This window comes from Somniosus microcephalus, chromosome 2 (genome assembly GCF_052327205.1).
Source record: "Somniosus microcephalus isolate GS21.2 chromosome 2, FLI_Smic_1.0, whole genome shotgun sequence".
NCBI lineage: Eukaryota > Metazoa > Chordata > Chondrichthyes > Squaliformes > Somniosidae > Somniosus > Somniosus microcephalus.
In genome coordinates, this window is record NC_140988.1 from 8,655,971 (window position 1) to 8,681,595 (window position 25,625).

Below are 25,625 nucleotides of genomic sequence, written 5' to 3' on the forward strand. Positions count from 1 at the left end.
TGGAGTTGTTCACTTTTTTGTTTGCAAAAAAAAACATTCCCGAGAAAACAAAATTAACTTTGCAGTAGGATGGATAATCTGCATTCTGTTGCATGATTAACGGCATACTAATAATGTGCAGATGTCGGCCAAGAAAGACTTAATTTTCTGTGTGGTGCGGGTCATATTTCCATTGTCACAGGGTCGGCGAATGCACATCGAGGCCAAACCCACTTGGAAATCTTCTCCAGTTCGGCTCTAATTGATCATAAGATGCTATTTTTTTTTCACTTCAAGGGATTTTCTGAGAGTACTTCCACCTTTTCTTTTTAACCTTTAATCTCCTCCTGTTTCCTGTAAGTGCATGAATCAGTTATGAATAATTGAGCCTAAAGCTGTCATTTGCGATTTACAAAATGATGCAATTGCCTTTGGTAAAAATGTAACCACTCATATTTGTTTTCATAAGAACATAAGAATTAGGAGCAGGAGGAGGCCATTCGGCCCCTCGAGCCCATTCCGCCATTCAATAGGATCATGGCTGATCGTCGACCTCAACTCCACCTTCCCGCCCTATCCCTTGATTCCTTTAGTGCCCAAAAATCTATCGATCTCAGCCTTGAATATACTCAACGACTGAGCCTCCACAGCCCTCTGGGGCAGAGAATTCCAAAGATTCACCACCCTCTGAGTGAAGACATTTCTCCTCATCTCAGTCCTAAATGGCTGACCCCTTATCCTGAGACTGTGACCCCTGGTTCTAGAATCTCCAGCCAGGGGAAACATCCTCCCAGCATCCACCCTGTCAAGCCCATTAAGAATTTTATACATTTCAATGTTGTACAGTTTTGCGATGTATGTGCCTGTATCTGGAATTCACTGCCTGAGAGGGTGGTGGAGGCAGATTCAATCGTGGCTTTCAAAAGGGAGTTGGATAAGTACCTGAAAGAAAAAAAATTGCAGGGCTATGGGGAAAGGGCAGGGGGAGCGGGACTAGCTGAAGTGCTCTTGCAGGGAGCCGGCACAAGCTCGGCGGGCTGAATGACCTCCTTCTGTGCAGTAACCATTCTATGATTCTATGGTTAGCATGTACCTTAGTGTCAAATCCCATATGTACAGCATGTGTAGAATCATAGAATGATACAGCGCAGAAGGAGGCCATTCGGCCCATCGTGCCTGTGCCGGCTCTTTGAAAGAGCTCTCCAATTAATCCCACTCCCCCCTGCTCTTTCCCCAGAGCCCTGCAAATCAGTTCCCTTAAAATACACGTCCAGTTGCCTTTTGAAAGTTCCTATGGAATCTGAATCCACCGCCCTTTTAGGCGATGCGTTCCTGATCATAAAAACCCTCTGTGTGAAAAAAATTCTCCTCATTTCACCTTCTAGTTTATTTGCCAATTATTTTAAATCTATAACCTTTGGTTACCAACACACTTGTCAGTGTTTCTCCCTACTTGCTCTATGAAAACCCCATATAATTTTGAATACCTCTATCAGGTCCCCGCTTAACTTTCTCTGCTCTAACTAGAACAATTTTCATGACATTTTAATGATCTATGTACCTGGGTCATGAACATAATGGGATGCTGGCCTTTTTATCTAGAGGACTAGAATACAAGGGGGTAGAAGTTGTGCTACAGCTGCACAAAGCCCTGGTTAGACCACACCTGGAGCACTGTGAGCAGTTCTGGGCACCACACCTTAGGAAGGATATATTGGCCTTGGAGGGAGTGCAGCGTAGGTTTACCAGAATGATACCCGGACTTCAAGGGTTAACTTACGAGGCGAGATTACATAAATTAGGGTTGTATTAGAAGGTTAAGGGGTGATCTGATCGATATTTTCAAGATATTAAGGGGAACTGAAAGGGTAGAGAGAAACTATTTCCGCTGTTTGGGGAGTCTAGGACTAGGGGGCATAGTCTAAAAATTAGAACCAGACCTTTCAGGAGTGAAATTAGGAAACACTTCAATAGATAAAGGGTGGTAGAAGTTTGGAACGCTCTTCCACAAGTGGAAATTGATGCTAGTGTTGAGATACCGCGGCAAACGTGGGAGTCGAGACCAGAGCTATTGAAAACACAACTGCTTTATTCCAACCACATGACAAACAGGAACTAGAAAAGCCCGCGCACCCACTTAAATACTTCCCAGACAGGAAGTGCTCCCGGCAGCCTGTCCCTGCGGGAAACAAGTTGCTGGAGGAAAGGGCCCCCGGCTGGGGGCTTCTGCTTAGACTGTCTGTGCCGCCGTGAGCGGATTATGTCCAGTGGTGGCGTGTCGCCACAGAGCTCCCCCCAGAATCCGCTTAGGAGGAGTGGACGAGTCGTGACGGTGGTCTAATGGTTCTGCCGCAGCGGCTCTGAGTGGTCGCCGGTCTGGTTGGTTGGGTCGGGCGGTTCGCCGCTGGCTGTGCTGGCTTGCCGGGGGGACGGCCTCTAGTTGGAGGCTGGGCCACGGGGACCAGTTCCCCTGGTTCTGTGTGTGCTGGTTTGAGCCGGTCGATGGAGACTGTCTCGACCCTGTCGCCGAGTCGCAGCTTGAAGACCTTGTCCCCGGTTTGTAGTACCTCGTACGGATCGTCGTACGGGGGTCGCAGGGGCCCGCGGTGCGCGTCGTGTCACACGAAGACGAAGCGCGCCTGCTGTAAATTTGGCGGGACGTGAGGTGCGAGTTCGCCGTGTCGGTTGACCGGAAGTGGGGCGAACTGCTGAGCGGAAGAGAAAGAGTCGAGCCGCTGCTGTTCGGCCGACCAAGGCTTGGTAGGCTCCGGAAGGAATTCGCCTGGGACGCGCAGCGGTTGCCCGTAGACTAACTCCGCTGCCGAGGACTGGAGGTCTTCCTTGACCGCGGTGCGTAGGCCGAGTAGCACCCACGGCAGGCGGTCAGTCCAGGTACTGTCCTGCAGGCCGGCGCGGAGTGAGGCCTTGAGTGACCTGTGGAAGTGTTCACAAAGTCCGTTGGCCTGCGGGTGGTACGCCGTGGTGCGGTGGAGCGTCACCCCGAGGTTGCGTGCTGTGGCCGTCCAGAGTTCGGAGGTGAACTGGGCGCCTCTGTCGGAGGTTATGTCGGCCGGTACGCCGAACCTCGCAACCCAGGTGTTAACGAACGCCCTGGCGATGTCGGCTGTGGTGGTGGAGGTCAGCGGCACTGCCTCAGGCCAGCGTGTGTAGCGGTCGACCATCGTGAGGAGATACGTTTGGCCTTGCGATGGCGGCAGGGGACCGACGATGTCGACGTGTACGTGGTCGAAGCGGCGGCTGGGTACCTCGAAGTCTCCCAGGGGTGCTTTGGTGTGCAGCTGTACCTTAGCCCATTGGCAGGCGAGGCAGGAGGTGGCCCAAGTCCGAACATCTCTGCTGAGGCCGCGCCAGACGAAACGCATGGAGAGGAGTTTGACGGATGCGCGGGAACCCGTGTGAGAGAGCCCGTGGAGCGCGTCGAAGACGCGGCGGCACCAGGTCTCAGGGACGACCGGCCTGGGTTGGCCGAGTGAGACGTCGCACGTGACTGCCGTGGCTTCGGGCCCGTGCACGACCTTGGCTAGGCGTAGCCCTGGCAGGCTGGTAGCCGCCGAGAGGAGGTCTGGGTCCGTGAGCTGGGCCGCTGCTAGTTGTGCATAGTCGACCGCGAGGTGATTCGCACAGACGGCGGGACGGGAAAGGCAGTCGGCGACCACGTTGTCTCTACCGGAGACGTGCTGAATGTCCGTAGTAAACTCGGAGACGGCCGCGAGCTGGCGTTGCTGCCTAGCGGACCAGGGTTCGGTGTGCTTGGCCATCGCGTATGTGAGTGGCTTGTGGTCCACATACGCGGTGAAGGGGCGGCCTTCCAGGAGGAACCTGAAATGGCGGACCGACAGGTGGAGTGCGAGAAGCTCGCGGTCGAAAGTGGAGTATTTGACCTCCGGGGGGCGCAGTTGGCGGCTGTAGAAGGCAAGTGGCTGCCACGCGCCATTGACCCACTGCTCGAACACGGCCCCGACCGCGTGGTCGGAGGCGTCGGTGGTGAGCGCGACCCGGGCATCGGCCCTCGGGTGCGCGAGCAGAGTGGCGTCGGCGAGCGCGTTTTTGGTGGCGTCGAAGGCGGCTGCCGTGTCAGTGGTCCAGGCTACGTCCATCTTGCCGGATTTTCCTCGGAGGGAGTCGTATAGGGGCTTCATGAGGGCTGCGGCTCTGGGGATGAACCTGTTGTAGAAGTTCACCATCCCGAGGAACTCCTGGAGGCCCTTGATGGTTGTGGGGCGGGGGAATTGCTGGACGGCCTGCACCTTGTTGGGCAGGGGGACGGCCCCAGCAGGGGTGATGTGGTGACCGAGAAAATCGATCTCGGTTAGGCCGAATTGGCACTTCGCCGGGCTGAGGATGAGCCCGTGTTGGGCTAGGCGCCCGAACAGGATGCGAAGGTGTTCGAGGTGTTCCTGTTTGGAGGAGCTGGCCACGAGAATGTCGTCTAGATAGACGAATAGGAAGTTCAGGTCCCGGAGGACTGAGTCCATAAGGCGCTGGAAAGCCTGTGCTGCATTCTTGAAGCCGAAGGGCATCCTCAGGAACTCGAACAGGCCGAATGGGGTGATGACGGCCATTTTGGGGATGTCCGCGGGGTGTACGGGGACTTGGTGGTAACCGCGCACCAGGTCGACTTTGGAAAAGACGGTTCGTCCGGCCAGTCGGGCCGAGAAGTCCTGGATGTGTGGCACCGGGTATCGATCGGGGGTGGTGGCGTCGTTGAGGCGGCGGTAGTCCCCGCAAGGGCGCCAGCCTCCGCCGGGCTTGGGGGCGATGTGGAGGGGCGAGGCCCAAGGGCTGCTGGAGCGGCGGATGATGCCGAGTTGTTCCATGTTGGTGAACTCGGCCCGCGCGATTTCCAGCTTGGCCGGGTTGAGTCTGCGGGCGTGGGCAGAAACGGGGGCCGGTGGTGGGGATATAGTGTTCCACACCGTGCTTGGCGGCTTTGGCCGAAAAGGTCGGGTTAGTGAGGGCGGGAAACTCAGCTAGGAGTGCCGAGTAGTCGTCCGTGGCTCTGGCGAGGCAGTAGGTCGTCAGGCCGGCCGAACGGGCCGGGGTAAAGGCGCCGGGGATGGGGGCCATAGTGTTGATGTCGACGAGGCGGTGCCTCGGAATGTCGACAAGGAGGCCGTGGGCGCGTAGGAAGTCGGCGCCAATGAGTGGGCAGAGGACCTTGGCTGTGAGGAACTCTCAGCGGTAGCGGCGGCCCGCGAGGTCGAGCGTGACCATGCGGGTGCCATATGTGCGGATTTCAGAGCCGTTGGCTGCAGCCAGTGTGATACCCCGTGTGCCGCGTTGGATCTCGAGGGCGGGGGTGATGCTGTGCTGGGCCCCTGTGTCGCACAGAAATCGGCGGTTGGTTCTGTCGTCAGTGACGTACAGTAAGGGCTCCTTCTGCCCTGCGGCCATCGCGGGGGCCGGTGCGGGGGGGGGTTTGAAGGAACACGGTGGCGTGCAGCGTTGAGCCCTAGCGCCAAAACGGGTGTGGTAGTAGCAGTGACCCGGAGTGGTAGGGCGGTCGGGCCTAGCGGCCCGGGAAGACCGCGTGGTCGTTGCCGTGAGGTCAGGCGCGACGTCGCGAGCGGCCTGTGCAGAGAGCAGCCGGTCGGCCTTTTCGGCTATATCATTCAGGTCCGTGGAGTCAGACTCCACAATGAGTGGGCGGATGCTGGCGGGGAGCTGCCGAATGAAAAGCGTGCGAAAAAGGGCGCCGGGACTTTTGTCGTCTGAGAGGGACAGCATGTGGGAAAGCAGGTCTGATGGTGAAGCATCACCAAGGCCGGGCAGGTCCAGGAGTTGGCAGTGGCGCTGGTAAGAGGACGTTTGAAATTTTTTAAGTAGCGCAGCCTTCAGATGTTCGTACTTGCCCTCCGTTGGTGGATTCTGCAGCGCTGCCCAAACCTTGGGGACTGTAGCGTAGGTGAGCGAGGCGACGAGGTAGTCGTACTTCGTGGCGTCGACTGTAATGCCTTTCAGCCGGAATCTGGACTCAGCTTGAACGAACCAGGCTTCGGCGAGGTTCTCCCAAAAGTCTGGTAATTTAACCGTGACTGCGTTTGTATCCGCCATGCTAGCTTAGGATTCGTCCTGAGCGTCGGGGTCACCAGTGTTGAGATACCGCGGCAAACGTGGGAGTCGAGACCAGAGCTATTGAAAACACAACTGCTTTATTCCAACCACATGACAAACAGGAACTAGAAAAGCCCGCGCATCCACTTAAATACTTCCCAGACAGGAAGTGCTCCCGGCAGCCTGTCCCTGCGGGAAACAAGTTGCTGGAGGAAAGGGCCCCCGGCTGGGGGCTTCTGCTTAGACTGTCTGTGCCGCCGTGAGCGGATTATGTCCAGTGGTGGCGTGTCGCCACACTAGATCAATTATTAATTTTAAATTGGAGATTGATAGCTTTTTGATAACTAAGGTATTAAGGAATATGGACCAAAGGCGGGCATATGGAGTTAGGTCGCAGGTCAACCATGATCTCATTGAATGACGGAACAGGCTCGAGGGGCTGAATGGCCTCCTCCTGTTCCCATGTTCCTAACAATCCCATTGTGTACACAGTAAGATGACTGTATTGTACGGTCAACACAGTGGAAAAGCTGGTAATCGTTGGTGCTTGAGACCAGGATAGACTCTGCTGGTGACAGCCAGGGTAGATGCTGGGAGGGGCTTGACAGGGAGGATGTTTCCCTTAGCTGAGGAGCCTAGAACCAGGGTCACAGTCTCAGGATAAGGGGTTGGCCATTTAGGACTGAGATGAGGAGAAATTTCTTCACTCAGAGTGTTGTGAATCTTTGGAATTCTCTGCCCCAGAGGGCTGTGGAGGCTCAGTCGTTGAGTATATTCAAGACAGAGATCGATAGATACTAAGGGAATCAAGGGATATGGGGATAGTGCAGGAAAGTGGAGATGAGGTAGAAGATCAGCCATGATCTTATTGAATGGTGGAGCAGGCTCGAGGGGCCGAATGGCCGACTCCTGCTCCTATTTCTTATGTTCTTATGATACACATCAGGAGGGGCAAAGCAGCCAATCGAAACATTCATGTCTGCTCATATATCCCCTTTTACACAGCTTGTGTTGTGCATGGACCATCCTCTTGCATTTTCCAGTGTCATATTATTTCTGAGGTTAAGGTTCCTTATGGTACTGGCATTCTGGTGATTTTAGAACAGTGCGTATCTAAAGACTGTTTAATTAGTGGCCCTGAAGGATTTGGAAATTAATGGATTTATGCTAATAATGGAACAATGGCCACTTGACTCGTGTTTCATTTCTCTAAGAGACCGAGAATGTAGCAGACACGTTCGAAAATTGGCACGGTTTGCTTCCTTATGTAGTGTCTCTGAAAAATACTCACCTTGGTTGATCTAAATTTGTTAGGCAGTGAATGGATTCCGAATGTATCCCAGCACCTGATAACTCGTTTTGCCGCCCCTCTGTCTGCATGGCATGCAGATCTCACTGACATCTCGCTGAGAAGGAACGGCAATCCGACCACACCCATCCTGCTGAACACGCAAAGAACCAGTTTGGAATGAATACCATCAACCTGCCCCATTGATTTTAGTGGAATGATGCTGTGCTGTTGCAACGAGATATCCCACTTTGTGATGATGCGCACGGCGTTTTGTAGCTTAATTCAGTTGAAGGGTTACAAGGACACAGCTGCCAATGTCCACAGTTAAAATAGCTAATTGTAGCTAATGGACAAGTTCAGTTAAATAAAAAAGGATTAGCAATGCCTTGAAACCTGTGCCCCGAAGGAACGATCTTGTTAATCCACTCAACAGGTTTGGTAGCACTGCGTAGGGAATACAATGGCTAGTGACTGTGCCATTCTGGGTGTTTATCTTAGAATGAACTGATTTTACTTCACCTCACAGTACCATTTGCTCACAGTTGACAGTCCTATTGAACAAACACATTAGTAGTTTGCACGTTAAACTTTAAAAAAAAGGTCCTAATCAGAGTTAGCTAATGGCGATAAATCAGGAATGAAAATGTCTCGATAAACAGAGCGGCAGTGACAAGTACAAGGGAGTTACTCAGCTGTCTGCTTCCAGAATGCTTGTGTCCTCAGTCCACCTAACTGATTTAAACTCCGTAAACTTGCAGCGTAAATAGCAGTGCAAGGAGCGCGCGTCAACCCAAGCACCCCACCCACCCGCCCCCTTCAACCACCGTCTGCCCCACCTGTGACAGAGACTGTAGGTCCCGCATAACAACAGAAAATGCTGGAAAAACTCAGCAGGTCAGGCAACATCCGTGGAGAGAAATTTGAGTTGACGTTTCGGGTCGAACCCTTCTTCAAAACTGGAAAGAGAAGAAATTAGATCGAAGGCAGGGCTGCGATCGGACAAAAGAAGTGAAAGAAACAAAAGAGCTAGACGAGATGGTAATAGGCTGAGATTAGGTGTAAAGTGTACTGGCAGGGCAAGAGATAGCTGCCAGGTGTGCGAGAGAAACAAAAGAAAAGGGGGGGGCAGGGAAAGGAGTGGAAAAATTACAAGAAAAAATGTGTAATAGGGGCCGAGGTTATGATCTGAAATTGTTGAACTCGATATTGAGTCCGGAAGGCTGCAAAGTGCCTAATCGGAAGATGAGGTGCTGTTCCTCGAGTTTATGTTGAGCTTCCATGGAACAATACAAGAGGCCAAGGACGGTGAGGTCCGAGTGGGAATGGAGTGATGAATTAAAATGACAGGCGACCGGAAGCTCGGGGTCACCCTTACGGACTGAACGGAGGTGTTCCGCAAAGCGGTCATCCAATCTGCGTTTGGTCGCCCCAATGTAGAGGAGACCGCATCGTGAGCAGCGAATACACTATACTAGATTGCGAGAAGTACAAGTAAATCGCAGTTTCACCTGGAAGGGGTGTTTGGGGCCCTGGACAGTGGGAAGGGGGGAGGTATAGGGGCAGGTGTTACATCTTGGACTCATCAATCACCTGAGAACTCATTTTTAATGTGGAAGCAAGTCATCCTCGGTTCCAAGGGACTGCCTAAGAAGAAGAAGAATAAACTTGAGGTCATCCAAAACTCTGCTGCCCCCGTGCCCTAACTCGCACCAAGTCCCGTTCACCCATCGCCCCCTGTGCTCGCTGACCTATATTGGCTCCCGGTTAAGCCACGCCTCGATTTTAAAATTCCCATCCTTGTTTTCAAATCCCTCCATGGCCTCTCCCCTCCCTATCTCTATAATCCCCTCCAGCCCCACAACCCTCCGAGATCTCTGCGCTCCTCTAATTCAACCCTCTTGAGCATCCCTGATTATAATCGCTCCACCATTGGCGGCCGTGCCTTCAGCTGCCTGGGCCCTAAGCTCTGGAATTCCCTCCCTAAGCCTTGCCACCTCGCTACCTCTCTTTCCTCCTTTAAGACGCTCCTTAAAACCTACCTCCGCCCTAATATCTCCTTGAGTGGCTCGGTGTCAAGTTCTGTTTGATAACGCTCCTGTGAAGCGCCTTGGGACATTTTACTGCATTTAAGGCGCTGTATAAATGCAAGTAGTTGTTGTTGTTGTTATTCTTGCACCTGCCAATAACTCTTGTTTCATTTACATAACTTTAGTTCCAATTCCAGTTCATCACAAACATTTGGTGATGAGCTGATGGAAGAATTCACCCAGCTGAAGGGGTTTTGCTTGAGTCCATCAGGAGAAACGGTTTCCACCGGCAGGAGGGCCGGTAACCAGAGGGCACAGACTTAAGATCATTGACAAAAAAAAAGCTGGTGGGGGGGAGGGGGAAGATGAGGATTTTTTTTTTTTTTACGCAGCGAGTTGTTATGATCAATGTTCCCTGTAAGATCCAGGGATCCCATGCTTGCCGGCTTGCCGGCCTTTCGATGCAAAAACCCCGCATACGTGGCATTTTGAATGGTCTGCGCGGCGCCAAAGAACAATAACATTGGTTCTGATCTGGAATGCGCTGCCTGCAAAGCAGATTCAGTAGGAACTTTCAAAAGGGATTTGAATAAAAGAAAAAAAATTGCAGGGCAATGGAGAAAGAGCAGGGAGAGAGTGGGACTAATCGGAGAGCTCTTTCAGAGAGTCGGCATAGGCATGATGGGCCGAATGGTCTGCCTCAGTACTGTATCGTTCTGTGATTCTATTCGATCACTGACCCGAAGAGTAGTGCAATGTTGATTGGGTTACATAGAATTTACAGCACAGAAACAGGCCATTCGGGCCTGACCGGTCGGTCTACCCTTCTGCTACCCTGCGCACCGATTGTTTTTCATATTGTTTTCTTGTTTTCCCACAGTTGAGTCCATCAATCACGGACAGTGTTCTAAAGGGGACGTTCAATGCTACCTTACTTAACCCATTCCTGAGTCCCCCGCCGAATCCGAGGCATCTTGACCCCCCGTTATTCCAAGACTGATCCTGATCCTGATCTGACTCTCCAAACACATCAAGCAGTAAGTACAAACTCTCGAGGGCCAGGTCAAGCCGTATAAATCTCTCCGGTTCTGACAGCTGTGCTTTCTGACATTCCCGCAGTGATTGCCGGCTACTAACTCTGATTAAAGGAAGCTAATCCTGCCGCATTTACAATTAGAATTGGGGGTAAGGAGACAGACGTACCTGGTGCTTCTCTGTGTGTGAGAAAGAGAAACTTTTATTCGAAGCTGAAACTGGGAGATAGTTGGAGAAAAGCAAAATACTGCGGACGCTGGAGATCTGAAATGGAAACAGAAAATGCCGGAAATACTCAGCAGGTCAGGCAGCATCTGCAGAGAGAGAAAAAAACTGAGTTAACGGTTCAGGTCGATGACCTTTCATCAGAATTGGAAAAAGTTAGAGGTGTAACCAGTTTTAAGCAAGTGCAGAAGCAGGGAGAGGTGTGTGGGGTGAGGGGACGAAAGAACAAAAGGGAAGGTCTATGATGGGGTGGAAGGCAGGAGAAAAGGGATGATGGCGCAAGGCAAAAGGCCGTGGTAATGGAACAATAAAAGAAACAGAAGATGGGTCTCGAGGAGGTGAAAATGGTAACAGCAGAACCATTATCAGCATCTGCTGTTCGAGAAAATGGGAGCGGTGGTTATCATCTGAGATTGTTGAACTCGATGTTGAGTCCGGAAGGTTGTAAAGTGCCCTATAGAAAAAGGAGGTGCTGTTCCTCGAGCTTCTGTTGGATTACTTTAGTTTTCATGGGTTGTGATAATAAAGTACATTTTTCAGACAATTTCCAGCTGATTGTTCCAATTAAATAGGTTAGGGATGACCAGGGTCACAATTTTAAGTTGTATAAGGCCAGATCTAGGTTAGAGGTCAGGAGGTGGTTCTTTTCCCAGAGAATAGTGGAGCTCTCGAACAGGCTGCTGTAAAGTCCACGCCTCAATAATACATGGAGGACTTCGGGAGAACAGTTTAACAGGTACTTTACTGAACAAGAGGCAGCTTGACACTGAAACTACAGAAGCCTGCTAGGGCCTTTTATACAGGGGTGGTCACTGCCGGTACTGCAGTCTAAGACCAGTTATTCCCTTAAAGGTACATACACAACAATTCCTCCCCTTTTAGATAAACAGTACATAACATTCATTTAACAACTAAATAATAACTAATTACAATTACAATTTTCTCAGTAATATATACATCAACTGAAATAGTCATTTATAAGTTCAGTCTTTGAGGAGGCTTCCTGATCCGGACTGGATAGCGCCTTTCTCGAGTATCCTGTTCTGGCGGTGGAGTCAATTCTGGCTCATTGTCATTGGTTGGTTCGTCAGCTTCCAATACCCCTGCTTCTGAGGTAGACGCAATCTGTACTTCGGGCTCATTACCAGGTGCACATGCTTGTGGTACAGGTTTGGCTTGTTCCTGTGACTCTAGAATCTGGTCAGCATGGCGTCTCACGATGCCCTCTCCAACATCCACTGTGTACATTAGTGGTCCCTGCTGTGTGCATATCGTGCCTGGCTGCCATTTTTCTGTTCGGTAATCGCGGGCCAAGACTGGTTGCCCTATCTTGAAGCTCCTGGTTGGCTTCTCATTTATGTGCTGGAACTGCTTATCCTCAATATCTCGTCTTATGTTTGGTTTGAGCAAATTCAAGCGACATCTTAGTCTCCGGTTGAAAAACAGTACGGCTGGAGTTTGGTTGGTTACTGCATGTGTCGCATTCTGGTAAGCAAACAGGAAGTTATCCACCTTGTGTTGCAGTGGTATGTCATCATTATACATTGCCTTTATGGCCTTTTTAAAGGTCTGAACAAACCTCTCAGCCAATCCATTTGTGGCTGGATGATATGGGGCAGATGTGTAATGTTTCACCCCATTATTCTTCAGGAACCTCCGGAAATCCTCAGACACAAACTGTGGGCCATTGTCGGAACAGATCTGTTCTGGCAACCCATTCCTGGCGAAGATGGTCCTTAGGACTGCAATAGTTTTCTCCGTGGTGGTGGAGGACATTTTAATGACCTCTGGCCATTTCGAATGGGCATCCACAGCGATTAGAAACATTGAGTCCATAAATGGACCAGCGAAATCAATGTGGACCCGTTGCCATGGAGATGAGGGCCACTCCCATGGATGTAGCGGGGCCTGTGGTGGAGCGTTTTGGACCTTCTGGCATCCTGTGCATCTCTTGGTCATATCCTCGATTTCTTTATCGATTCCCGGCCACCACACAAACGCCCTGGCTAGGCTCTTCATTTTTACCCCTCCCAGATGACCCTCATGAAGCTCATTGAGTAATCTATCTCTCAACTTGGGTGGAATTACCACTCGGGATCCACACATCAAGGTTCCCCGGCACACTGACAGCTGTTCCCTCCTTGGCGAGAATGCTGGCAACAGTGAGTCGCCATATGCTGGCCATCCTTTCACCGTCAAATCATAGACCCGAGAGTGTGTCGGGTCATTTCGGGTTTCCTTCTCAATATTTGCGTTTGTAACAGGCAAACATTCGACTATGGTCGCATGGAATATCTCCACCGGGTCCACTGCAGGAGCTTCTTCCGCCGTAGGCAACGGTAGGCGCGACAGCCCATCAGCGTTTCCATGTTGTTTCGTACCTTTGTACTCTATGTCACACTGATGTGCCCCTAGAAAAAGTGACCATCTTTGCAGCCGTTGCGCCGTCATCACCGGAATGCCCTTCTTTGGGTTAAAAATTGAGACCAGGGGTTGATGATCAGTCAGTAGGGTGAATTTCTGCCCGTGCAGATAGTGATTGAACCTCTTCACCCCCCACACCAGGCTGAAGGCCTCCCTGTCAATCTGGGCGTAGTTACGCTCGGCTGAGGTTAGCGAGCGCGATGCAAAGGCTATTGGCCTCTCTGAACCGTCACGGAATTTGTGTGACAGCACCGCTCCAATGCCATAAGGTGACGCATCACATGCCAACCGAATCGGTAGTGTTGGGTTGTAGTGGGCCAATACTTCTTTTGAAGTGGTTTGGCATTTACATTCCTGAAAGGCACGCTTACACTCATCACTCCATTTCCATGTTACACCAGTTTGAAGGAGGGCGTTCAGTGGGTGCAGAATTGTAGATAAATTCGGCAAGAACTTATGGTAGTAGTTCACCAACCCGAGGAACGACCTCAGTTGCGACACATTTTCTGGTGCTGGAGCCTTGACTACAGCCTCAATCTTGTCCGGTGACTTACGCAACCCTTCCTCATCAATCATGTGGCCACAATATGAGATTTGTCTCCTGAAGAACTCGCATTTGGGACGGTTGGCTCGTAGCCCATATTCCTGCAATCTCGTGAGCACCTGTTCCAGGTTGGCAAGGTGTTCATTGTCATTTTCGCCCGTAACCAGGATGCCGTCCAAATAACACTGGGTCCCCGGGATCCCTTGCAGGACTTGTTCCATTGCCCTCTGCCACATAGCCGGGGCCGATGCTACCCCAAATACCAGTCGATTGTACTGGTAAAGGCCTTTGTGAGTGTTTATCGTGAGGTATTTCCTAGATGCTTCTTCCAACTCCATTTGTAGATATGCTTGAGCCAGTTCAATCTTTGTAAAACGTTTCCCTCCAGATAGTGAGGCGAAAATATCTTCTATCCGCGGAAGCGGATACTGTACTGTGTGCAGGACTGGGTTCACAGTCACCTTGAAGTCCCCACAGATGCGAACCTTCCTTGGCTCCCCAGGCGTGCTGCTCAATGCTTTCTTCATTACAGGAACGATGGGTGCGGCCCACTTGCTCCAGTCCACCTTAGACAGCACCCCCGAACGCTCCAGACTCTCCAGTTCAGCTTCCACAGCTGGGCGTATCGCGTATGGCAGCGGTCTGGCCTTGAAAAATTTAGGGGTTGCATTATCCTCAATCTTTATGGTTGCCTTTACTCCTTTTAGAGTCCCAAGTCCTTGTTGGAACACCTCTTCTGCATCAGATAGAATTTGTGACAGACGTCCAGGTGCGACGTCATCATCTTTTTTGTCAGTCACAGTTAGCGCCTGAATGGAATGCCAATCCAATTGTATTCTTCGGATCCATTCACGTCCCAATAATGGTGGTCCTCCATCTCGTAGTATATACATGTATAGTTTCTGTGTTTCCTTTCCGTTATATTCAACTGGCACCCTTATTTTTCCTCTGGGGTAGACCTTTTGCCCCGTGTATGTCTTCAATACAATGGATGTGTCCTTTAAGGGTATGTGTGAGAATAGCCGCTCATTAGTCTCGTCGATTCATGACAGTTAGGGCTGATCCTGTGTCCAATTCCATCTTCACTGGGGACCCTGCTATCATGAGGGTGACCCAAATGGTTCGGTGATCTTCTTTTGCGATCACGTTGTGTAACTTTAGACAACTTAGTCTCCTGCTCCCGGAGTCCTTATCACTCTCCTGATCTTCCGAACTACTGTCTGTCAATTTCTTTACTTTCCTGTACTGTTCCTTAGTAGTTCTTGTCGTGTTGGTCTTCTTTGCCGACCTGCAGACTCTTGCTATATGTCCCATTTTCCCGCATTGCCTGCATATTTTGTCTTTAAACCAGCAGTCCTTCTGCTCATGGGTTGTTCTGCCACAGCGATAGCACTTTTCGGCTCCATACGCCATTTCGTTAGCGCTGTATTCTTGTGGTTTCTGTTGTATTTCCGCAGCTCCCCGTGCTGCTGCTTCGTAGGATACTGCCACGCTGAAAGCCTGTTCTAGCGTCAGGTCCTTTTTTGAAAGTAGTCGTTTCTGGGTTCCTTCACTCTGGAGCCCGCAGACAAACTTATCCCGTAAGGTGTCTGCCAGTCCTGCTCCGAACTGGCAGTGCTTCGATAACTTGCGTAGTTCCGTAAGATAGTCAGCATTGCTCTCATCTTTGTGCTGGTTTCTTTTATGGAACTTGAATCTTTCTGCTATCAGCAATGGTGTAGGGCTTAGATGTTCCTGTAAGATATGAACAATCTCCTCAAAACTTTTCTCCATTGGTTTAGCTGGGGTAATTAAATTCCGCAATAGGCCGTACGTACTCGCACCCATCAGATTTAATAATACCGACGCCCTCTTTCCATCAGCCACCTCATTTGCCTTGCAGTACACTTCAATTCTTTCCACATACGTGGTCCAGTCTTCTACCTCGTTGTCAAAAGCAGTGATACTGCCACTTTTCGGCATCTTGGGTGATTTAAAATGGCGCCTCCCGCGCTTTTGCTTCTTCCCCAATGGAATAAAATGGCGCCTCCCGCGCTTTTGCTTCTTCCTCAACGGGATATAATGGCGCCTCCTGCGCTTTTGCTTCTTCCCCTTACTGCCACGCTGCTCCTAGCATTCTACGGGGTAATGGCGGCGACCCGCAGCTTCGGAGCGTCTCGCTTTCCTTCCCCCCCGTTTAGTTTCTCTCCGCTGTCCTGTTCTCGAGCACCGACCGCACCCTGTGCGCTCCACCCTCTCTCTCTTGTTTTCTTTTCCCGGCGACGCTGCGCGGCCCGATTTGTAGAGCCGCTCGATCGAGCTTGAGCCCGCCGCAGTCCGGAAGGTTCAGCGCGCTACCTGCTACCAGCACGATTCGCTGGAACCACAGTCTCTCCCGCAATTCTCCAAACACCGATGGATTCTTTGGGCAGTTGCCCTCGGTCGACGCCCGTTGCTCAGACTACGACCTTCCAGGACCTTCCTTTCAGGCGAGATCCCCGTGAGATGATGCCACACTGCAGGTGAGTTCGAACTTACTCGTCGCCACTGTAAAGTCCGCACCTCAATATTACACGGACTTCGGGAGAACAGTTTAACAGGTACTTTACTGAACAAGAGGCAGCTTGAAACTGAAACTACAGAAGCCTGCTAGGGCCTTTTATACAGGGGTGGTCACTGCCGGTACTGCAGTCTAAGACCAGTTATTCCGTTAAAGGTACATACACAACAGTTGCTGTCTGGTGCAGTGGATATGATGAAGTTATGGTGAATCTTTAGAAAACACGGGTTCGGCGATAACTGGAGTATTGTGACCAGTTCTGGGCACCGCACTTTAGGAAGGATGTGAAGGCCTTATAGCGGGTACAGAAAAGATTTACAAGAATGGTTCCAGGGGTGAGGGACTTCAGTTACGTGGATAGACTAGAGAAGCTGGGGTTGTTCTCCTTGGAGCAGAGAAGGTTGAGAGGAGTTTGGATAGAGATGTTCAAAATCATGAGGGGTCTGGGCAGAGTAGATAGAGAGAAACTGTTCCCATTGGCGGAAGGGTCGAGAACCAGAGGACCAGATTTAAGGTGATTGGCAGAAGAACCAAAGGCGACATGAGGGCAAACTTTTTTACTCAGTGAGTGATTAGGATCTGGAATGCACTGCCTGAAAGGGTGGTGGAGGCAGACTCAATCGTGGCTTTCAAAAGGGAGTTGGATAAGTACCTGAAGGAAAAAACTTTGCAGGGCTACGGGGAAAGGGCGGGGGGAGTGGGACTAGCTGAAGTGCTCTTGCAGAGAGCCGGCACAGGCTCGACGGGCCGAATGGCCTCCTTCTGTGCTGTAACCATTCTATGATGCTATGATGCTGATTCGCTGAATTTCTTCAAGCAAGAGCTGAACCTGTTTCTGGCTGGGGCGGAGATCACCTCAACAACAACAACAACTTGTATTTATATAGCGCCTTTAACGTAGTAAAACGTCCCAAGGCGCTTCACAGGAGTATTTTAAGACCAAAAATTTGACACCGAGCCACATAAGGAGATATTAGGGCAGGTGACCAAAAGCTTCGTCAAAGAGGTAGGTTTTAAGGAGCGTCTTAAAGGAGGAAAGAGAAGTGGCGAGGTTTAGGCAGGGAATTCCAGAGCTTATGAGCTAGGCAACAGAAAGCACGGCAACCAATGGTTGAACGATTATAATCAGGGATGCTCAAAAGGCCAGAATTGGAGGAGCGCAGAGATCTCGGGGGGTTGTGGGGTTGGAGGAGATTACAGAGGTAGGGAGGGGCGAGGCCATGGAGGGATTTGAAAACAAGGATGAGAATTTTGAAATCGAGGCGCTGCTTAACCAGGAGCGAGCGCAGGGGTGATGGGCGAACGGGACTTAGTGCGAGTTAGGACACGGGCAGCCGAGTTTTGGATGGCCTTAAGTTTACGTAGGGCAGAATGTGGGAGGCCAGCCGGGAGTGCGTTGGAATAGTCAAGTCTAGAGGTTATACACGGCGCCCGATATACGCAGCGCCTGTTATACACAGCGCCCATTATATGCAGCGCCCGTTATACTCAGTGCCCGTTATACACAGCGCCCAATATACGCAGCGCCCGTTATACTCAGTGCCCGTTATACGCAGCGCCCGTTATACGCAGCGCCCGTTATACACAGCGCCCATTATATGCAGCGCCCGTTATACTCAGTGCCCGTTATACACAGCGCCCATTATATGCAGCGCCCGTTATACTTAGTGCCCGTTATACACAGCGCCCGTTATACGCAGCGCCCGTTATACACAGCGCCCGATATACGCAGTGCCCGTTATACTCAGTGCCCGTTATACACCGCGCCCAATATACACAGCGCCTGTTATATTCAACGCCTGTTATATGCAGCGCCCGATATACGCAGTGCCCGTTATACACAGCGCCCGATATACGCAACGCCTGTTATACGCAGTGCCCGTTATACGCAGCGCCCGTTAGCGCCCGTTATACGCAGTGCCCGTTATATGCAGCACCCGTTATACGCAGCGCCCGTTATACGCAGCGCCCGTTATACGCAGTGCCCGATATTGAGTTCCACTGCAGCCCGCCTGTTTTTTGCGCCACCACCCGGGAACAAATTTCTACCCCATTGTTCCAGGCATTTCGTACCAGCGCCCAGCGCGAGTAAATTTGCCAACTGTTGCTCTAACGTCAGGCTGAAATGATCGAAACCTTTGCAGAGGAAACGGCGCGTTAAATGCAAGAAGGCCTGAAAAGAGCTGGAGCCTGGGTAGGCCAGTGTGTGTGGCTGGGGGTTACCGAGGGGACACTGGTCCTTTAAGGCGCAAGGACCGCCGGCCTGAGGCGATTCATGCGGTCGGGTTCCTGCGCTATTACAGAAAATAAATCAGCCCCAGCAGGTTCTCAGCAGTGGTTTAGCTGCTCTTTCCAGGCCTATAAATCTCTGAAGCCAGGAAGAAATTAGTGCAGTCAGTACATTGATCTTGCAAGGTTAATGTTAAATTGGCAACAAAAGGTATGACTAGCCAATGAGACAGTTCAAAGAAGTTTCCATTGTTACCTCTTACAGTGCGCTATTTGATGACCTGCTGTAATTATACTGTATAGGTGCTTTCATAAGCAGCCTATTAATCTAATGGGCAAATGTCCCATTCTCTTAGTACCAAGCATTCACTGAACTGTCTACAACTAATGCAGCCGCAGTTATTTATGTGAGCATGCATGGCTTTCTGCTGTCGTTGATCAAGAGCGGTTCTTTACTTCTTCAGCTAATCAAAACTAAATAACTCAGGCAGTGTTTTGCCAGGATCCCAGGAGTGTATAAATCAAGGTGTACTTTGTGTGCACTCCTCGCAGAGCCCACAGCGCTATTACTGTTGAAACATTGACCGCAGCTTTGTGCAAACGATCAGATGATAATCAGATTTTGTTACAAAGGCACTTTATAGCAGCATTCTTTTCATATCAACATGTAATGTTCGGTATTACATGGAGTGTACGGCGCAGAAACAAGTCGTTCAGCCCAACTGGTCTGTGCCGGTGTTTATGCTCCGCACGAGCCTCCTCCCACCCCTCCTCATCTCACCCTATCAACATCTCCTTCTATTCCTTACTCCCTCGTGTGTTTTTCCAGCTTCCCCTTAAATGTATCTTCGCTATTTGCTTCAACCACTCCCTGTGGTAGCGAGTTCCACATTCTCACCACTCTCTGGGTAAAGAAGTTTCTCCTGAATTCCCTATTGGATTTATTAGTGACTCTCTTAAATTTATGCAAATGAATACATAAAGCTCCTTTAAGTAAGCAGCTTACAGACAGGTTGTGAATGTTAAACTTCCTTGGGTTCTCTGGAGCTGTTACAGTCGCTAAGTATCTCAGCCATCACCTCCTGCCAACTACGTCACGCCGCACTTTGGGAAAGATCACAACCCTTTCAGAAATAACGTCAGCCGTGGCTCAGTGGGTAGCACTCTCATCCTCTGAGTCAGAAGGTTGTGGGTCCAGAGACTTGAGCACAAAATCTAGGCTGACACTCCAGTGCAGTGCTGAGGGAGTGCTGCACTGTCGGGGGGGCCGTCTTTCAGATGAGACGCTAAAACCGAGGCCCCGCCTGCTCCTTCAGGTGGGTGTGAAAGATCCCACGGCACTATTTTGAAGAAGAGCAGGGGGAGTTCTCCCCCGGTGTCCTGGGGCCAATATTTATCCCTCAACCAACATCACTAAAACAGATTATCCGGTCATTATCACATTGCTGTTTGTGGGAGCTTGCTGTGCGCAAATTGGCTGCTCTGTATCCTACAAAGTCAACTAATTGCTCAGTATAGGTTGTGATACCAACTGTATTCTACAAATATCATCTTATATATACTAGAATAACCATTGGAATTAAAAACCAGAAGATATATATATTGTACATTCATTATGACCCCTCTCACTCTGTATATGTATATTATATATGTGTATATTTTATATATATAATTGTATATGTATATATATATATAGATGTGTGTGTGTGTGTGTATGTGTGTGTGTATTGTACACATGTGTATATTTATATATCCAAACATACGAACAATGAAGGGCGGGTAAAGACCCTCTGGTCCATCCAGCCTGTCCCACACGGTTGCGCTACCTCGTGTATCACAATACGTACACTCTCCACCCCACCCGAAACCACGTGATCTCCTGGGAGAGGCGAAAAACCAGATTAAAAAACCCAGGCCAATTGGGGGGGGGGGGGGGGGGGGGAAAAAACCTGGGAAATTCCTCTCCGACCCATTGAGGCGCTCGAAATTCGTCCAGGAGCTCACTCTGGCCCTGAGTTCCCCGCAGTACCTACCCTGCTGTACGAGGTGATCTCCGCCCCAGCCAGAAACAGGTCCAGCTCTCGCTCAAAGGAATTCAGTGAATCAGCGTCCACAGCACCAGACAGCAGCCTGTTCCAGAGGCCCACTGTTCTCTGGGAAAAGAACCACCTCCTGATATCTAACCTAGATCTGGCCTTATACAACTTAAGTACGTGACCCCTATATATATGTGTGTGTGTACACATATATGTGTATATATGTATGTATGTGTATATGTACAGATATGTATATATATATATATATATGTATATTTCTTAACATTACAAAACCACTAAACTTTAGAACCATGCTCCCATAGCCAGGGTGATTGATAAGGATTACATGACGTTTCAAATTATTGTGTCACCTATCACAGAACCCTGTGCATGCTTCACTGAATCAATAATCGTCTCCACAAAGTAGCAAGGGATTGTGTTGGTAGTGGATCCTTTGAATTATTGAGGGGTCTCAAATTCCGGAACTAATGAGCATTGTATTAAAGAGAAAGAAGAAGGGAGGTGGACGGAGGCGCAGCGAGAAAGGAAAACAAGAACTGCCGTCATGTCTGGCTCCAGGGTCAAGGGTTAGCGGAGTTAACTTCCTCCAAGGCATCCTAATCCGGTGTGTCAATTAAATACCATGCTGTGACCCTCCAACTTTATTACTTTTGCTGCCTGGATTTAAGAGAGAAAACACAAAGCGCATGTAAGAGGTCTGAAAGAATAGATTGTCACAGAGGAGGGGATTAAGAAGCTGATTCTTGCTGAAGTGAGACCATGTCACAAATCCTTCCCGTGCCCAACATGCATGTTTCAAAAGCTAAAGATTGGACGCCAAGATCAACTCATATTAAACCGTCTATTCAGAAAATAGGATTTGTTTACGCAGTTTGCTAAAAATTGGTAAATTGCTGATGCAATGCAAATGATATTCGACTGTCTGCCAGTCACACTGTAAAGACTAAATATTATGTGTAAGCTGTTCAAAGAATCATAGAATAGGAACGGTAGCATAGTGGTTATGTTACTGGACTAGTAATCCAGAGGCCTGGATTTAATGATTGTGGAGACATGAGTTTAAATCCCACCACGACAGCTGGGGATTTTAAATTGAATTAAATAAATCTGGAATAAAAAGCAAGTCTCAGTAATGGTGACCATGAAATTATCGGATTGTCATATAAAACCCATCTGGTTCACTCCTGTCCTTTGAAGGAAGTCTGCCGTCCTTACCCAGTCTGGGCCTACAATGTGACTCCAGACCCACAGCAATGTGGTTGACTCTTAACTGCCCCTCTGATATGGCCTAGCGAGCCACTCAGTTGTTAAGAAAGCGGTGGCTCATCACCACCTTCTCAAGGGCAATTAGGGATGGGTAATAAATGCCGGCCTTGCCAGCGATGCCCACATCTGACAATAAATAAAATCATAGACTAAGGAAGGAGGCCATTCGGCCCATTGAATCTGCGCCGGCTCTTCCGAAGAGCAATCCAGTCAGTCCCACTCCCTCCCCGGCTCTTTCCCCATATCCCTGCAATTTTTTCTCCTTCAAGTATTTATCCAATTCCCTTTTGAAGGTTACTATTTGAATCTGTATCCACCGCCCTATCAGGCAGCGCATTCTAAATCCTAACCACATGTTGCGTAAAAAAGTTAAAAAAATCCTCACGTCGCCTCTGGCTCTCTTGCGGGACATAGAACTGCGTTGCTGGAATTTGTGTAGGAGTCGCTGAGGAGGGAGGGTGGGCAGAGCGAGTGTCTGGCCGCTCGTACTTAGGCCAAGGGATCGTCACTGGTGCTTGATTTTCACCCTCTGATTTCTTAAATCAAGGTAAACGGATGAAGAGGCATGGAGTTTCTGAAGACGAAGAGAAATGTACTGACTCTTCACGGCTCCCCCCACCCCAAAAATAATCTTAAAGCGCTTCACACGCACAAAGTTCTTCAAAAAGAAGCAGCTGTCTCACGTAAGCTTTCAGCATTGGCGTCACCTGGCACTGGCTTCATTGAGCACAGATTATTTCACCTGCTTTTCAATCGTCTGACTGATTTATTAGTTGACATGGACCAGTCAGATCTATAGTAAAGAAACAAAACTGTAGATGGGGGACTTGGTCTTTTTAATAATACTATTAGTTAATCTTCCGTGTCATTGTTCAGGAACAAACCTAATAAAATAATTAATTGCGGCTCTCCTACCCTTTGGCTGTTTATCTGCTCGTGTGTCAGTCGCTAGTTCTTTCTGTCTTTCTCTCTCGGTCTTTCTCTCCCACTCTTTCTGTCTTTCTCTCTCAGTCTTTCTCTCCCACTCTTTCTGTCTACCCCTCTCTCTGAATGCCGCTCACACGCTTTCTCTCATTGTATCTGTGTATTTCTGTCGGACTTTTTCCTCACTCTTTCTCTCCGTTCCTTTAAGCTTCTGTGGTATGTCTCCCATTCTCTTTGTGCGCCTCCCAGCACTTTGCCTCTCTCTAAATCTGTCCCTGTTTCCCTCTGTCTTTGCCTGTCTTTTACTTTCAGCCCTTAATCCTCCAAGAGCTCTGCGCTCCTCCAATTCTGGCCTCTTGCGCGTCCCCCACTTCTCTTCACACCCACCATTGGCGGCCGTGCCTTCAGCCACCTGGGCCCTAAGCTCTGGAATTCCTTCCCTAAACCTCTCCGCCTCTCTCTCCTCCTTTAAGGCGCTCCTTAAAACCTACCTCTTTGACCAAGCTTTTGGTCATCGGTCCTAATATCTCTCTATATGGTTCAGTGTTAAATTTTGTCTGATATTTGCTCCTGTGAAGCTCCTTGGGATGTTTTACTACATTAAAGGTGCTATATAAATGCAAGTTGTTGTTGATGATGATTATATTCCTGTGAAGCGCCTTGGGATGTTTTACTACGTTAAAGGCGCTAGCTCATCCCCCTCACAGACATATAGCCCTTAATCAGGTTCCCGAGCCTCTGATAGTAGCAAAGGTTGTCTCATCTCGCCTCCTGGACATCAAACTAATTTTCTTAATCCTTGCCAAGAGTCCCAGCAGTATAGAGACACTTGAGTCAAATGATAGATCACAGGTTGAGTCCCATCACCATCCTCCCCCCACAACACCCTCCTCAGTCCCATCTCGAAGCAGTACGGCGATGATTTATTATTACCCCGTGCCCAGTGTCGGGAAGCCCAGACTCCCAGCCTCAGGTTCGGGTCTCATCAGCATAATTCAAGCGAGGTGCCAAGCGCTCTACGGGTGCTAGCATACAACTCAGGACAGGAAATCTGATGATTCCAGGGGCGATCCGAAATGGGAGACACCAGAGAAGATGTTTCCACTTGTGGGAAGAATCCAAAACTAGGGGGCCATAAATATAAGATAGTCACCAAATAAATCCAATGGGGAACTTAGGAGCAACGTCTTTACCCAGACAATGTGGAACTCGCTACCACAAGGAGTAGTTGAGACGAATAGCATAGATGCATTTAGAGGGAAGCTAGATAAACAGATTAAGGAGAAAGGAATGGAAGGATGTGTTGATAGGGTGAGATGAAGAGGAGTGGGAGAAGGCTGGTGTGGAGCATAAACACCGGCACAGACCAGTTGGGCCGAATGACCTGTTCCTGTGCTGTGTGTTCTATGTAAGTCGTAATAGGCACGAGGAGGTGCACCGGGGTCGCAGTATTTTTGTGGGGCCATGAGAAACATTCATGCTCCTCCTGACCCCCCCACCCCACCAAAAATCACCACACCCCCTCCAAAAAAAAGTTCCACACTCTTCATGAAGCGAGCCTCCAGCTGTCCCTTTAAGGGCACTCTGCCCACAATTGGTGTAGGACCCCTGACTTCCATCTGGAAGCAACCTCCCATCACGTGGGCGTGCAAGGCTCCGATCATGTACAGGCCCGCCTGAAAATCGCATCTGGTGGGCCTTGAGCTCACAACCTCCCCCGGACACTTGTTATTCAGGCGACAAACGGGCTGGGGGGAGGCGGAAGTTGAAATAACCCCCCTTAACCGCACCCCCCTTCCTCCCCACCCCACCCCAGACATGACAAGCCTGCGTTTTGAATTTCTTTGGCTAAGTTTGGAGACAGATTTGTGAGAGGTGAGGGGCGGGGGCGTGGGGGGAAAGTCAGGGGTCCATCCTGATCCTGGTATTGATGCGCCCTTTCTTGAACTTGATGTGCCAGGGCGGCTGCATTGGGCGGGGCGAGGGTAGGGTGGGGTGTGGGGTGAAGGGTGATCAGATTGGGACTGGGGGTCAAGGCTGATAAGGAACAAAGCAGTGGGCCCTGGGGCTGGAGGAGAGCAGGCGCTTGAGGCCATGAGCTAATGGGAGGTCGGGGGCTAATGGCTGGGAACTGGAACGGGAGAGAGTGGAGGCTTAGGCCTGGGAGAGAGAGCTTTATATTATATACAGTTTTGGTCTCCATATTACTAAAAGGTTAGAGAGGCACTGAAGAAAGTGCAAAGAAAGATATACAAGATTGACCCCAGAACTGAGAGGTTACAACCATCAGGAAAGGCTGAACGAGCTGAGGCTCTGTTCTCTAGAAAGGAGAAGGCTGAGGGGGTGACCTAATCGAGCAGTTTAAAATTGTGAAGGGGTTTGATGGGGGAGATGTAGAGAAGATGTTTCCACTTGTGGGGAGAGAGTCTAAAACTAGGGGTCATAAATATAAGACAGTCACTAACAAATCCGATAGGGAATTCAGGAGAATCTTCTTTATCCAGAGTGTGGTGAGAATGTGGAACTCGCGACCACAGGGAGGGGTTGAGGCGAATAGCGTAGAGGCATTTAAGGGGAAGCTGGATAAACACATGAGGGAGAAAGGAATAGAAGGATAGGGCGATAGGGTGAGATGAAGAGGGGTGGGAGGAAGCTCGTGTGGAGCATAAACACCGGTGTCATAAATCTCATCATCAAGAAACTACTTATGAAATAACGCTGGACGGCCAGCTGGTGGCGCCGTCCAAGGAGTATAAATACTCGGGCGTCGGCCCCAGCTTGCTAGGGACATTTTGTAAGGCAAGGAGCTAGTGAAATACAACTAGACTTCCATGTTCTGAAACAAGTTGATTAAAGCCTTGCTTTACGCTCAAACCAAGCACGTAGTGAGTTTTATTACGTCAACCGGCATAGACCAGTTGGGCCGAATGGCCTGTTTCTGTGCTGTACATTCAATGTCATATAAACGTGTTGCAATTTAGTACATTTCTAAAGGCAGTTACAAAGCAAA

General features: G+C 49.8%; 1 protein-coding gene across 3 annotated transcripts in view; it reads left to right on the forward strand.

The window, feature by feature from the left end:
* The window catches only part of stpg2 (sperm-tail PG-rich repeat containing 2), a 587,893-nt gene that overhangs the window by 550,640 nt on the left and 11,628 nt on the right, over positions 1–25,625 (forward strand). Inside the window, exons 13-14 of one of the 3 annotated variants that reach the window (XR_015080793.1) lie at positions 10,253–10,409; positions 22,239–22,374. Coding sequence is in view for 2 of the 3 variants with exons in the window: in XM_086006423.1 (XP_085862549.1) it covers positions 10,253–10,372 (120 nt within the window). In the remaining variant the exon portion in view is untranslated. Of the gene's footprint in view, positions 1–10,252; positions 10,410–22,238; positions 23,239–25,625 lie in introns of those variants that run through there. The other 2 variants (XM_086006423.1, XM_086006436.1) reach the window with 2 other exon arrangements.